This window comes from Engystomops pustulosus, chromosome 1, assembly GCF_040894005.1.
Source record: "Engystomops pustulosus chromosome 1, aEngPut4.maternal, whole genome shotgun sequence".
In the NCBI taxonomy this organism is placed as follows: domain Eukaryota; kingdom Metazoa; phylum Chordata; class Amphibia; order Anura; family Leptodactylidae; genus Engystomops; species Engystomops pustulosus.
Genome location: NC_092411.1, coordinates 252,929,783 through 252,944,876, shown reverse-complemented (window position 1 = coordinate 252,944,876; position 15,094 = coordinate 252,929,783). Strand labels below are relative to the sequence as shown.

Sequence of the window (15,094 nt, the reverse complement as noted above, 5' to 3'; positions counted from 1 at the left end):
TGCTACAGCGATATTGTTAACGCTTTTGGGATCTTCATAGTAATTAAAACAAAATGGAGGTGAAATTTAGAAAGGTCCTAATTTGTCAGTAATGCATTTGTTTAGCCCCAAAATTTACCCATTCCCATTTTAGTTGGTTCACGGGCGCACTTTTGTGAGTTAAAAAATATTAGTTTTTTACGTGGATGTTGCCATGTACGGGCTTTTTTTGCGTGAGATGCAAAAACATAAATCCTGTCATAGAAAAAATATGACTCTTCTCTGCTCAGTTTTACATGTCTTTAGGTGAGATTTGTATAGGTCAATAAATAAGATGTAGGGTATGAAATGTCCTTTCTAGAATTCCCTCTCATGTGACATCAGTGGCGAACCTATGGCATGGGTGCCAGAGGCGGCACTCCAAGTCCTTTCTGTGGGCACCTGGGCCATCGCCCCAGCACACCATACAGGACTTAAAGAATCTTCCTGCAGTTCCAAGCAACTTAAAAGATGCGGCTTTCAGTCATATTTTGATACTTACTTTGTTACTTGGGACTATAGAAAGAGGGAGAATGAGTAGACAGGGCCGAATTATCTTTGGAGGACCTCCTGCTGCCCCCACGATTTTTCTCTGTACAGAGAGACACTGGAAAGAAGCTAAAATGATGACAATTTTCCATCTTTCTACCGTGTTACTGTCCTCAGGAGGCCAATATGATTGAAAATTGTTGAACAGGAAGCAATAAGTTACTGCTTTAATTTTTGGTTGGCACCTCGCGATAAATCAGCGGGGGGTTGGGTCGGAGTTTGGGCACTCGGGCGCTAAAAGGTTCGCCATCACTGCCCTACATGAGGGGCTGGTGGTTTCAAGGGGTAAAATCTGATGACCATGTCATGGAAAAATTAAGCTATAGTCACACAATCGCCAGATTTTGTGTCATGTGAACATTGATGCCAGAATCTCCGGTTCCTCTCCTGCTATGAGGATAGTAAGGATTCTGTTACATATCAGTCAGTGGAGACAGTCGCTGCATTGTTTCCAGTCTTGTGTATTTGTTGGAAGCTGAAGCGACAGGCTTTCCCCAAGACGATTGCGTCCTCGGCTAAGTTGAGTAATGACACCACAGCGCTGCATCATAAACAATAGCTTTAATTAGACAAGTAGAAATCACAGCGGCACAGAGCAGGAATCGTCACTCGACTGGAAGACTGGGTGTAAGCTGAATTCCTACAGATGGGGAACAATCTCTGAATTCCAAAATTCTACAAATCCAATCTGAGTTCCTCTCCCTCATACTCTGATATTTCTATGTCTTTGTCCTGATCCTTGCACTCTCAGGGGGAGATTTATCATCAAGCTTCTGAGGTAAAACTGTTCTAGTTGTCTATGGAAACCAATCAGAGCTCCGCTTTAATTTTATAAACAGCTGTGGGAAAATGAAAGCTGAGCTCTGATTGGTTCTTATGGGCAATTAGAACAGTTCTGCTCTAAGAGACTTGTGATAAATCTCCCCCCAGTGTCTATATGCACCGTTATTATCTCGACCATATAACATCGCCCTATAGGTTTATCAATGAGTTATATCAGAGGGAACAGACAGATCACTGGTAATATAATGCAGCTGTAAACGGTGTATCACACAGTGTGGTTGTCCCAGGAATTTTGACAAATATAGAAAGAACTGGCACTAGTAAGTGTGGTTATTACACAAATGTAATGGTCTCTAATAGAAAAATATATTTTCCAAAATGTAAACTCGTAATGTAAAACGCACTGCAACAGCTGAAGAGAGATTTACCTAACTAAACAGCTGTTAACACTTGCTGTTTACAAACCTCAAATGTTAATGAATGAGTTAACAATGTGTCAACAGTTGTGATTTGTAAACACACGTGTTAACAGCTGTTTAATTGGGCAAATCTCTCTTCAGCTGTTGCAATGCATTTTTGTAAACGCATGCGTTAATGCGACGGGTGACCGCACCCTGAACTAAATACATTTTAGGATTACATTTTGGAAGGTATATTGTTCCATTAGAGATTATTAAATTTGTGTGCGGTAATTACCACACTTATTAGTGCCAGCTCTTTCTAGATTTGTCTATAGATATTGTGTAGCTTAGTGCCAGCTACTTTTGTCTGTTGCACAGTAAGTACAGTTTGGGTAGGGTGCATCTATGTGTCAGTGCTAACCTTCTTTTTTTTTTTTTTTTTTCTAAAATTTAACTGTGTGGAATTTTATCAGAAATGGCAGAAAGTCGTGGACATAGACAGTTGTGGCTGCTTATTAACGGAGTTGCCTTCAGCACTCTGTAACCACCAACCACAAGGCAACTCACATAATGGTTACAGGAGGCAACATACTTCTTAAAGAAAATCTCCCAGGAACACTAAGGCTCCATGCACACATTCCCAAATGGCGTCCGTGAGCTATTTGCAAAACTATAAGAAGCTTAAAGGAAATCTACCATTGGCTTTTATGCATTATGAACCAAACATACATTGAGAATGCTGTAGCTACACTAATGCAGAATCATATCTTGTTTAATCCCTGAACCAAGTGGTTTTTCTGAAAAAACGATTATAAAATTATGATTATGAGGCTCTGTCGCTCTTGTGACGTTTTTTCGACCCTTCTCCTCTTCTTCTCATTATGCACTGCTTCAAAGAACACTGTATTCACAGTGTAATCAATTGCTGCACCATTGCCCAGCTGCTGTGTATGAGTCGCCCAGCTCAGGTTGATTAGTCCTGTCTGAACAGTTAAGGTGGCTCTGTGAAACAAGGCAGGCAGTCTGCACCCAGCTTTCTAAAGGTCCTGAAATGTATACTTGTCTTTTGAGGAAAACCACAAGGATCAGGGATTAAACAAGATATGTTTCTGTATCGGTAACGCTACAGCGTTCTCACGGTATGTTTGGTTCACAATGTATAAAATCACATGGTAGATTTTCTTTAAAGAAAAGTGGATCCTGGTACTATTCTTGATCCTGGTGAAAGATGTTGCTTTAAAGGAATCCTACCATTTGATGGTTTTGCTGAAAAAACAATTATAACGTTCAGGACCTTGGGAAAGCTTGGTCAGCATGTAACACATTGCAATGTAACACATTACACACAGGAGCTTGGAATTACAAATGGTAAAGCATTACTAGTCAAGCACTAATCAACCTGAGCTGGATCACTCATACACAGCAGCTGGGGGATGGTGCAGCAATGGATTATTCTATCTGGCAGGGAGAAAACTGATTGCATCATCCTCTCCTGCAGAGAGAAACTCTCCTGCTATGAGAAGCGGGAAAGCAAGCGCTTGGGCAGCCATAGAAGCGACAGAGCTTAATTATCATGTTATATCTGTTTTATCAGCAAAACCACTCAGCTCAGGGATTAGCCAAGATCTGATCCTGAATCAGTGTAGCTACAGCATTCTCAAGGTATGTTTGCTTCATACTGCATCAAATCAAATGGTAGGTTTCCTTTAAGATACACTGCACATAAACATTACTTTTGTCTGCTTGCTACCCATCCTCCGGTGTTTTCTATATTCTCATAAGCACAGCTGTGGTTTCCATATCCCAGTATGTGAGCTGACTACACTCATGTTGCAAAACTCGGAGCAGATTGTTTACCTGCCCATGCTTCGGCTCGGACAATCACCTACTGTCATCGGCACATGGGCCGTAGACAACGCACCACAGGTCCATTGCTTGCCTCCCAATAAAGGGTATATCTCAGCCCCTCTGAGTAAAAAAAAAAAAAAAAAAAACACTCCTCTTCTTTTGAGCTTCTTTTGAACTAAAATTTTGGATTTATTTATTGTTATGTAAAAGTTTATGACGTTCCAGTCAGTGCCGACGATTGTGATTTCATCAATTTGGTCCTTTGGTGATAGGACCTGTCTGCCATTCAGGTTAACAAACCTGTTAAATGTTTAAAACTGGAGTAACACTTTAAAACTTTGTTCAGGGACAGCGCCACTCTTGTCCAGTCTTCTCCTAGAAAGGAAAAAGGAATTTGTCTTAAACTTCTGTGACTGTAGCGAGATTGTAGAGCATTTTACAGTTTTCGTCTTGCTATGTGCATAAGTGGACTATATAGCCAACTAAAGTTTAATCCTATTATTATGGTTTACTGCAAGATGAACACCGAAACAGCAGAAGCTATAAGAATGCAAATATATATAATACTTTTACTATATTTTTTACAAGCGTTTTTTATAGCTTACTATGAAGCATGACATTCCTTCCATGGTGTATATATCCAAACAATGCTCCATGTGTCTCTATTAAAAATTCTTCCGGGTAATGGTTAAAAACTCACCCTATTTGTCACACATTATCCAGACATGGGGAGTCGATGGCTCTAAACATTAAGACAAACGGTGACCATCAATGATTGGTATATGTATAGGTTTTATTTTTATGTAGCGATGATGCTCCTGTTGTGAGAAACTTTAAGGACTATGAATATGTGGAGTAGCCGACCTTAGGAGCTCTTCAGAGCAGGAACCACAGAAGGCTTCATAAATGCTTGGATGTCCTCAAACCGCAAAGTAACATTGATGTTTCTGGAATTGAGTAGAACTCTGCCTCCCAAATCCCACTCTTGTTCTTTCCTCACCCTTTTTTGAACGTGGTAGACTCCTATTTTACAGACTCCCCATCAATGTTCTGCCCCATTTGTAGAGGTGTTCCTGCAGTTATATAACTTTTGGTTCGCTCCACTTTTTAATCAATGTAATGCACATTACACAATGTCCATTAAAATTAGTAGATTGATGTGCCATGGGGGTTTAATTTTCTGGAGAATTGCAGCTTGGTAAGAACATTTGCAGACTATTGCTGTTTGAAGGGCTGTTTAAGGAAATCTACCACCAGGAATAAGGATTGTAAACCAAGCACACTTACATGCTAGTGTGTGCCTCCTCCAGCAGAATCCACTCTGATTTTAGCTTCTTATGCCCTTGTTTTCATTAAAATAGCCTTTAAAAATTATGCAAATGAGCCAGAAAGGCACAAGGCTCCAATAGCATCTATGGAACATGGAGCACCTTGGGCTTTTGCATAATATTGAAACCCTTTTTTTCATGAAAACAAGGGCATAAGAAGCTAAAATAAAATCAGATCCTGCCAGGGGGTGCACACAACAGCATGTACGTGTACTTGGTTTACAATCCTTCATCCCAGTGGTAGATTTCCTTTAAACCCGTAAATGTGCAGGATTGACTGCACCAAACCTACAACTGCTCAACAGAATGGACGTGTGACTTCAACCCAGTGATTCTAGATTTGGTACATCCTTAAACTTAAAGCGCACGGAATGAGTTTGTCTGTTTTGGACAATGGGCTTTACATATATGCAATACAGGCGGTCCCCTACTTAAGGACACCTGATTTACAGACGACCCATAGTTAAAGATGGACCCCTCTGCCCACTGTGACCTCTGGTGAAGCTCTCTGGATGCTTTACTATAGTCCCAGGCTGCAATGATCAGCTGTAAGATGTCTGTAATGAAGCTTTATTGATAAGCCATGGTGCAATTACAGCAAAAAATTTCATAACTCCAATTGTCACTGGGGCGAAAAATGTTTTTGTCTGGATTTACCATTCTAAAATATACAGTTTACGACTTACATACAAATTCAACTTAAGAACAAACCTATGGAACCTATCTTGTAGGAAACCAAGATAAAGGAATAACTCTGAAAAGAAATTTCCTGGCCCGTTAATTCGATTCATGAAAAAACATTCTAGTAAAAGTAATGTTCTTACTCGTGACCAGATTTTCAGAGTTGTAACAATAATGAAATTGACCATATATAGCAGTGGTGGCGAACCTATGGCACGGGTGCCAGAGGTGGCACTCAGAGCCCTCTATATGGGCACTTTTGCCATCACCCCTGGGTAGAGTTTGCCAGACAGGACTCAAGGCCTCTTGCAGTCCCAGGCAGTCCAGGACCCTAGAAGGAAGCTACAATGATAATCCAAACTTCTTCTCCTTCTTTCTACTGTATTGGTGTCCTCAGGTGCCTATACAATTTAAACCTGTGAAAGGGCAGGGAGTATAAGTTACTGCTTAAATTGTCGCATTGGCACTTTGCGAAAAATACGTGGGGTTTGGTTGTAGTTTGGGCACTCGGTGCCTAAAAGGTTTGCCATCACTGATATATAGGAATAAATACAGAACTGACTTCCTGTTCGTGGGAAGATTATTCATCATAATGTTTTGTTTATAGAGCATCATTAATTCACCATAATTAATAAGATAACAATCCCCTGCACATGTATTACACTATGTGTGATGTCTGTCTCAGACCCTTCCTGAGAGTCTTGTCTTGGTGTTTTGGCAGATGTTTCAGGTGTAAACACAGTCAACAAATATGTAAGGTATAAAGTTTACTGATGACCTGATGGGAGCGGGTAAGTGGTTACCTTCACCATAGTTCACTACTGCTTCCTCTTTACCAACCCCAAGAATCAACTTTAATGTTCATGTTATAAAAGGGAGTGTTGTCATTTAGAATAGAAGTCTAGAGACATCCACCTCCCAGACCCAACTATGTTGGCCTTCAATAAGCTGCTGTTCCCCTTGAAGGACATCTACCACCAAGATGAAGGATAGTAAACCTTAAAATCCTTTTTTTTTTTTTTTTTTTGATAAAAAAACACAAAAACATGGCGTAAGAAGCTAAATGAAGAGCAGATCCTGCCAGAGGGGGCGCACACCAGTATGTCAGTGTGCTTGGTTTACAATCCTTCATCCTGGTGGTAGATGTCCTTTAATGATTCCATGCAGAAGCGCAAATCCTTAGTCTTATTCTCCGGCTCTGACAATCTTGGGCATCCTGGCCCCCTGTGACCAGACATTTATCCACAGGGTAGCTAGATTACATGTTTATTTACAAGGTAATGTCAGCATCTGAAACTAACTAAATAATGTGACACATGAACATCTTCACACCCTGTTAAGGGCCCATGACACGTACATGACTTCCAACCCATTTCACCAATAGACTACGCTGGACTGAGTTCTTGGCATCATATTAATCTTGGCATACAAATAGGAACGGACAATATTCGGGCAGCAAAACTGAATACCTGTGGTTACTTATGATGTAGTTAATGCTATGTTGCAGTCATGCCCACCTGATGTATGTTGATACCGTTCTCCTTTGGAATGATGATGGGCGTTTAGATTTTGTTTGCATGATATGTGCTGAAATGACTCTTGGTGTTTAATCTACTGTGTCTATAGACCCACGTTCACTTAATGGAGAGCAAAAATGCTCTTTTGTAATTCCATTGGAACAGTTTAATTCTCTGTAGCCCTTTTACTAAAGGGGTAAAAAGTTTGTCACCCCCTGTAGCTGATAAGGATATATATTTACTAATTTACTGAAGATATGTGCCTTAATATTTGCACTTTTCGGACTTTGGCACTTTGTGCATGTGAAATTTAACTTAAGTCAGACTTTTAGACAAATAACACTTTTGCTTTGATGCAAAATTGCATGAAGGTTCTCATAAGTGTAAAGGGCACATGGCATTTGCTAGAGACAGATAACCCAAGATAAGCCTCCCTAAGCCATAGATAACATATTATGGAAGGTGGTCCATTGGATAGGTGAGTAAGCCAAAAGTCAGATCAGTCAGGGCAGATTCTTCTCATGAATAACGTCCTCTTTGCAATTCTCCGTCGTCCATTACAAGACGAGCTCACATACAGACACCTCCTGCAGCCAAGCATTGTGCAGAGTTTACTTTACAAGCTACAGATAAGAAAGTCTTTATCCAGGGGAGAGAGGCACTCTTTGTCTGTTAGCTCTGCTATATCTTCGCTATGACAGTGTATGTTAAAACTGAGATGTAGCGCAGCTGAAGTGTGTCATTGTATGTTATATCCATCTCATGGATCTCATAATGTCTGATCTGTTTCATCGATCTGTGTCTGGTATTGGTGAATGCTCGGAAGCTAAATAAAAGTGTAGCTAACCCTGGACCCTGGTAATCTAAGCACATTGTCAGCACACAGCATGTTATAGCACAGAGGAATCATGAAGTGTCTGCTTAGAGAGAGAGCCCCTGCCCACTGAGTAAAATTGTTAAGTAAGGGGTTATAAATTGGCTTTATTGTGTAAACCTAACTAGGGGATTAAAACTTGAGAACTTTCTTAGTTGGCAAAACCCTTTAAAAGGAGACGGTGCTACAGATCACCACTATTATATACAACTAGTGAGGACTGTAGAGTTTGGCTAGATGAATACATTTTAGTGAAGAGTTAAAGTAGTTAAACTGTCCACCTTTACCAGATCTAATGGGTCACACTCTGCTTTGAGGACCATCGCCATACAGTTTGCCTCATTGTCATACATCAGAATTTGTCATACACCAAACATGTTTCCTTCCTAGGAGTAAAGTTTAAAGAGCTGTCTTTGCCTGGTTTATCTGCAGCGAGAGAACCACTTGTACTAGCTGGGTTCAGATCACCTTGTCAATCGGATGAAGATTCAGGTTCATTAATAATGATAAAAAGCCAATGGTCAGTTCTAGAGTTTTCTTCAAAAAAACTCTTGCATTTCAAAGGCAATAAATGTGGGCCTATGTGTTTTTTTTTAAAATCGGTAATATCATAAAAGTTGAGATATTATTTTTTTTAATTATTATTGCATTTGCTTTGTTCAGCATTTTGTAGCTTATAATAAATTTCCTTTTTTCCTTAATAGAAAATTGAAACCTTCTGCAACCCCTGACCTGATATGGCAAACCCCATCCAGTGGGCGCGCCGGAGATGGCAGCATATCCTACCCGTGGGTGGAATCAACGAGCCCCCAGAAGGCTCCTCGCTGCTTTGTCCCTTCCTGACGGTCGGTCGACATCGCAACATGAGCAGATTAGTTTCGAAACACCGCATCGTGGTCCCATGTTCAGAACGGTTTAAGGACGAGTATGTGAGAATCGCAAAAGGATACAAAAACAACAAAATACGGACAACCAAATACACATTGCTGAATTTTATACCAAGGAACCTGTTTGAACAATTTCATAGGTGAGTTTTATTACTTGTACAGTAGCTGCTGATTTTTTTTATGTAAACATTTTTTTATGATTTACCATTATTAAGAAATATAAGAATTACTGTATATACTCGAGTATACGCCAAGTTTTTCAGCACTCGAAATGTGATGAAAAACTTTAACTCTGCTTATACTCTAGGCACTGGCTTCATACTGGGGCCGCGCAGGCAGGCACTGGCTACATACTGGGGCCGCGCAGGCAGGCACTGGCTACATACTGGGGCCGCGCAGGCAGGCACTGGCTACATACTGGGGCCGCGCAGGCAGGCACTGGCTACATACTGGGGCCGCGCAGGCAGGCACTGGCTACATACTGGGGCCGCGCAGGCAGGCACTGGCTACATACTGGGGCTGCGGGGCTACCTTTGTACTGGGGAGAGGCTGACAAATGAAATTCCCACCCTCGGCGACAGGGCTTTTTTACTATGAGAACTGTAAATCTGTGGAATAGCCTGCCTCAGGCGCTGGTCACAGCAGGGACAGCAGAGAGCTTCAAGAAGGGTCTAGATGCCTTTTTACACCGAAATATCATTGATTGTTATGTTATATAGAATTGTTTCCCCTAAATCCCTTCCTCATGCAATCCCTTCCCTTCCTTGGTTGAACTTGATGGACAAGTGTCTTTTTTCAACCGTATAAACTATGAATATAATGATTAAAAAATGCATAGGTAATTTGTTATAAATTAAACGGCTCCCCACAAATTAAAAATAATGGTGACACACGGTTATGTATGGATTACCATGTATGCAGCACTATCCCACTAAGTTACCTTAGACATTGCTTCCCCCTGCGTTAATTCTAACATGTACAGTGCCCCCCCCCCCACACACTTTAATTAAAATGTACAAAGTCTTTCAAATTATATTATTGTATTTTATCATTATAATAGCGATTTTATTTTTTTTTATTTATATAGAACTTAACCAGAACAAAGCTTAGTACATAAATACAGCACCAGTGTTGAGTTCAGTACATAAGTACAGTACTAGAACCAAGCTTCATACAGAAACACAGCAACAAGACCAGGTCTTGGTCCCTATATACACAGGGAGAAAAATAATCCAAACAACCAATATTCAGAACTGTAGCCTAAAATGTGATAAACCCCCCTCCCCCACTCTCCCAGTATGTGGGTAGCTAACACATTGCCCCCCATTATATAGGTTGCCATCAAACTGATTCAAGTATACAGGTAGCCAGCACACTGCCACTTGTATATAAAAGGCCAAAACACTGCAGCCCCCCCTTCTCCACAGTATATAGGTAGCCAGCACACTGAGCGCCACCCTCCCCCCAGTATATAGGTAGCCCCAGCACATAAAAACAAAAACGAAGTACTCACCCTCTGGCGCTCCCTGCAGTTCGTCTTCACCAAGCTCTGTTTGCTCCCCTGGCACTTTTGCTGAACAAGGGAGAAGATGAGCCGCAGGGAGCAGAGGAAGTACTTTGCTATCGTTTTTACTGGGGGCAGTGGGAACCTGCTGGCACACCACATAGCCCAATGGAAGAAATGGGCCCAAATGTTTCTGGCAAACAAAATTATGCACTTGTGATAAAAGATAAATCCCCCTAGGACAGTGATGGCGAGTGCAAGAAATAGGTGGGTTTTTGGCTGTAGTCTGAGCAAAGTGCTGACACAGCAGTTTAGTCAGCAACTTATTTCTCCATGCTCTGCCACAGCTTTAAATTGTATTGTCATTATGTCATCAAAAAGGAGGGGAAATTCAAATTATCTTTGTGACTTCCCTCCAGGGAACATGAAGAATCGAAGGGCAGGAGCTCCAGTGATCATCCTGCCCTATCCACACATCCGGGCTTCTCCTACAGTCCCAGGAAGCTCAGGAAGTGTTTCTCTAAAATAGTGATGAACGTGACATATCCAGGACTCTACCCAGGACTACAGGAGGGGGCACTGAGACACTCAATCTGTCTGGCAAACCCTGTGCTGGGGTGATGGCCTGGGTGCCCACAGAATCTGAGTGCCACCTCTGGCACCCATTCCATAGGTTCTCCTCCCCTTTTAATGGATATTTTATTATATTTTAAGCTTAAGAAGAAATGGGCTCTTAAAACAGAAGGCTTTTTCTTCATATGTTTGCAGAGGCTTTACCACTCTGTAAAAAGGACTTGGTTTTTTATTTGTTTTGGCAGAGGGCAGTCATGATCTCAAAGATTTTAACCTCCTTTGATAGACTTCCTGATTCTTGAACTGTGACCGGGATAAGACCTTATGCATCAGAGATAAATAAAAGTGCAGAGAATATCTTTATGTATTGAGCAGTTCTATAGCGGGGGAAGGACACGTTATTCTGTTAGGCTAAGCTCAGCTAAGTCTTAAAGGGCACTTATCAAATTTAACTTGCAATCTGATCTGCGGAGGAGCTGAGCAGGTGAATGTATGGCTTTCTGTAAAAAGAATCGGGGGTAAGTGTCACTAACTCCTATAGGACTGTTGACCCAAGTCTGCAGTTACATCATCTGGGCTTTTGAAAATCACACACAGAGGATCGGTTTCCCGAGGGGCTGGGGAACTACTCTTCAGCCCTGCCCAGTGCACATGTCATTCTAAGGTAATATAAGTTATCTTTTGTTCTGTAAAACTGATTTTTTTTTTCATACAAAATATGTTTAGCAGTGTATGTACAATGCACTATGGGGACTGGGGTGGTGCTGAAAACGGGGTCTCCTGGTGACCGGTGTGAGGTGTCGTGATTGAGGGGTTAATTCAATTTAATTCTTGCTCACTCTTGATGAGGAGTACAGATTACTGTATATATACTGTATCACAGTCTGATCCCATGAACTCTTGAAGGGATTGTCTACTTTAAGCACATGCCAGCAAATATTTGATATTGTTTGAGTGATGAAAAGTTATAAAATGTAGCAATACACTTTCTGTATTAATGCTTCAAGGTTTCCAAGATCTGTGCCTGCTGTCTTCTTGCTGTCATACAACAGGAAGCTTCATTGTTTACTTCCTGTAGGTAAACACTGGTCCGTGGTCATGTGATGTCACACATGTGCATGGCTCGTTATGACAGACTACATAATCAAAGCTGTGTGATGCTACCGAGCTGTGCACCTGTGACATCACATGACCATGGACCAGTGTTTATCTACAGGAAGAAAATTAACCCCTTAACGCTCTGCGCCGTAGCTCTACGGCGCAGAGGTATAAGTGATGTATGAAGAGGGCTCACGGGCTGAGTCCTCTTCATACAGAGGTGGGGGTTTTTGCATTTTGCACAAAACCCCCACCGCTAATAACCGCGGTCGGTGCTTGCACCGATCGCGGCTATTAACCCTCTCAACGCCGCCGGCAAAGTCACCGGTGGCGTTTAAAAGACGGTGGCGCGCGGGCGCCGCCATCTTTTTTCCGATCGCCACGCCCCGAACGTCATCGGGGGGCGGCGATCGGTTACCATGGTAGCCTCGGGTCTTCTTTTGACACGAGGCTACATGGTTTATGCAGGTTCGTTACAATGAGTCAGTGGCTCATTGTAATGTATGACCTGCAAAAATGCCATATATTGCAATACTGTAGTATTGCAGTATATGGTAGGAGCGATCTGACCATCTAGGGTTAATGTACCCTAGATAGTCTAAAAAATAGTAAAAGAAAAAAGTTTAACAAATAAAAAAATTTAATAAAATATTAAAAGTTCAAATCACCCCCCTTTCCCTAGAACGGATATAAAACATAATAAACAGTAAAAATCACAGACACATTAGGTATCGCCGCGTCCCAAAATGCCCGATCTATCAAAATATAAAAACGGTTACGGCCGGCGGTGACCTCCGAGGCGGGAAATGGCGCCCAAATGTCCGAAATGCGACTTTTACACCTTTTTACATAACATAAAAAATGATCAAAATGTCGCACAGACCTCAAAATGGTAGCAATGAAAACATCGCCTCATTTCGCAAAAAATAACACCTCACACATCTCCGTGCGCCAAAGTATGAAAAAGTTATTAGCGTCAGAAGATGGCAAAAAAATTTTTTCCTTTTTTGTACACATTCGTTTAATTTTTGAAAATGTATTAAAACACAATAAAACCTATATAAATTTGGTATCACCGCGACCGCACCGAACCAAAGAATAAAGTAGGCATGTTATTTGGAGCGAAGAGTGAAAGTCGTAAAAACTGAGCCCACAAGAACGTGACGCACGTGACGTTTTTTTTCAATTTTTCCACATTTGGATTTTTTTTCAGATTAGCAGTACACGGCATGTTAAAATAAATAACATCACGGGAAAGTAAAATTTGTTACGCACAAAATAAGCCCTCACACAGGTCTGTACACGTAAAAATGAAAAAGTTATGGATTTTTGAAGTTGGAGAGCGAGAAATCGGCCGAAAAACCCTGCGTCCTTAAGGGGTTAAATAACTTTCATAACACCAACAATACTAATTATAGCTGTATTGTGTTTAACATGGACAACCCCTTTAAGTCTGTAGGTGCCCATTAATGGTAACTAAACCTGCAGGTTTTATCTGGACAATCCCTATTCCTATAAATACAGCAAATACATTAAAAAACTCAAAGCTTTATTAAGCCTTTGACTGTTTGCTGAAGTCATCCCAGCAAACTTAGAGATTTCCTGTCCTCCACATGGGTACATGAGGTGTTGTTTCACCTCTCCTTGACTTTTTGCTTGCTCTTTCAAGCGTTCCACACCTGTAAAACTAGTGTATTGTATTGTGTGATTTATACGGTTTGATTATATCTTGGGTCTTCCCCTGCGGCTCCTCTTGGGTCTTCCCCTGCGGCTCCTCTTGGGTCTTCCCCTGCGGCTCCTCTTGGGTCTTCCCCTGCGGCTCCTCTTGGGTCTTCCCCTGCGGCTCCTCTTGGGTCTTCCCCTGCGGCTCCTCTTGGGCATTCCCCAGCCAGCAGGCACATACTATGACGCGTCCACTGCTGACGTCATAGTATGCGCCTGCCGGCAGATAACATGACTGCGTCCATGCCGGCTGTTACAGAACACCCAAGAAAGAAGCGGAGCCGCGCTGACGTTGGGGAGCCACGCTGAGCATTGGGGGCGCCATAAAGTGAGTATATAAGTTTAATTTTTTTAAGTGCTTGTTGGGCTGGCTGTGACCAATGCATTTCCCACCCTCGACTTGTACAGGAGTCAATAGGTTTTCCCATTTTTTGGTGGTAAAATTAGGGGCCTCGGCTTATGCTCGAATATATACGGTTTATGCAGGTTACTTCAAGAACTATAAGCTGTCTATCAATTGTTGTACTCATGATTTGCCTACATTCTCAGTGGCCATATTTGTATATAAGTTTTCATCAGGAACTGACTAACATGCACTATATATTGTGGTTTACAAACTCCCCTCAATGGCAGAATTTAGGGTAAAGAACAATTGTTGAGTTTCAGTGCTTAGTCCTTTACTGTTATGGGTTATACAGATTCAAACACCTTTATAAAGTGCAGCGGTTAAAATGGGGAAAACAAACTTTCCTGATGTGTTTTAGGGAAGGAATCCTCTCTGAACCGAGTGTTCCCTTTCCCTTGTACTTTGCATCTATCAGCGTAATATGGGATGCAAAACATGAATTTATCATCTTACAGTCTGTGTCCTGGCTGGATGTCGGGCAGTGTAATAAAACCCTTGTGTCATTATTAGATACCACTGCTCTCCATGTAGTAAATAAGGTACAAACTCATCTGCTGATCTATAAAATGGACCCCCTCCCCAGATTCTGCTCCTGACTCCCCTGTCAGATGTTATCTGCAGCCTGAATAGGTGCAATCTCCGGCTCTGCCCCACAAACAGTATTAATGTTTAATAGAGTAAGTGTACACATATATCTACATACAGATAAGGAATGAATCAATAAAACACAATACAAAAACCTCAATATACAATATACATTAATTCATTTTACTGATTAAAAATGATTCTTGGAATCCTTAGATCAGAAATTAATATGAGATATACATTTTATAAAAGTAAAATATATGCGTAAATGTAAAGGCCTTTGGAAAAATTCCACTCCTAATAAGTCGTTCAGCCGCTGA

The 15,094-nt window shown here is 41.4% G+C and overlaps 1 protein-coding gene across 1 annotated transcript in view; it reads left to right on the top strand.

Annotated features, from left to right (window-relative positions):
* The window catches only part of ATP10D (ATPase phospholipid transporting 10D (putative)), a 57,600-nt gene that overhangs the window by 8,047 nt on the left and 34,459 nt on the right, over nt 1–15,094 (top strand). The window contains exon 2 of the mRNA XM_072124799.1: nt 8,704–9,026. Coding sequence (XP_071980900.1) covers nt 8,737–9,026 — 290 coding nt within the window. The 5' untranslated portion in view covers nt 8,704–8,736. The remainder of the gene's footprint in view (nt 1–8,703; nt 9,027–15,094) is intronic.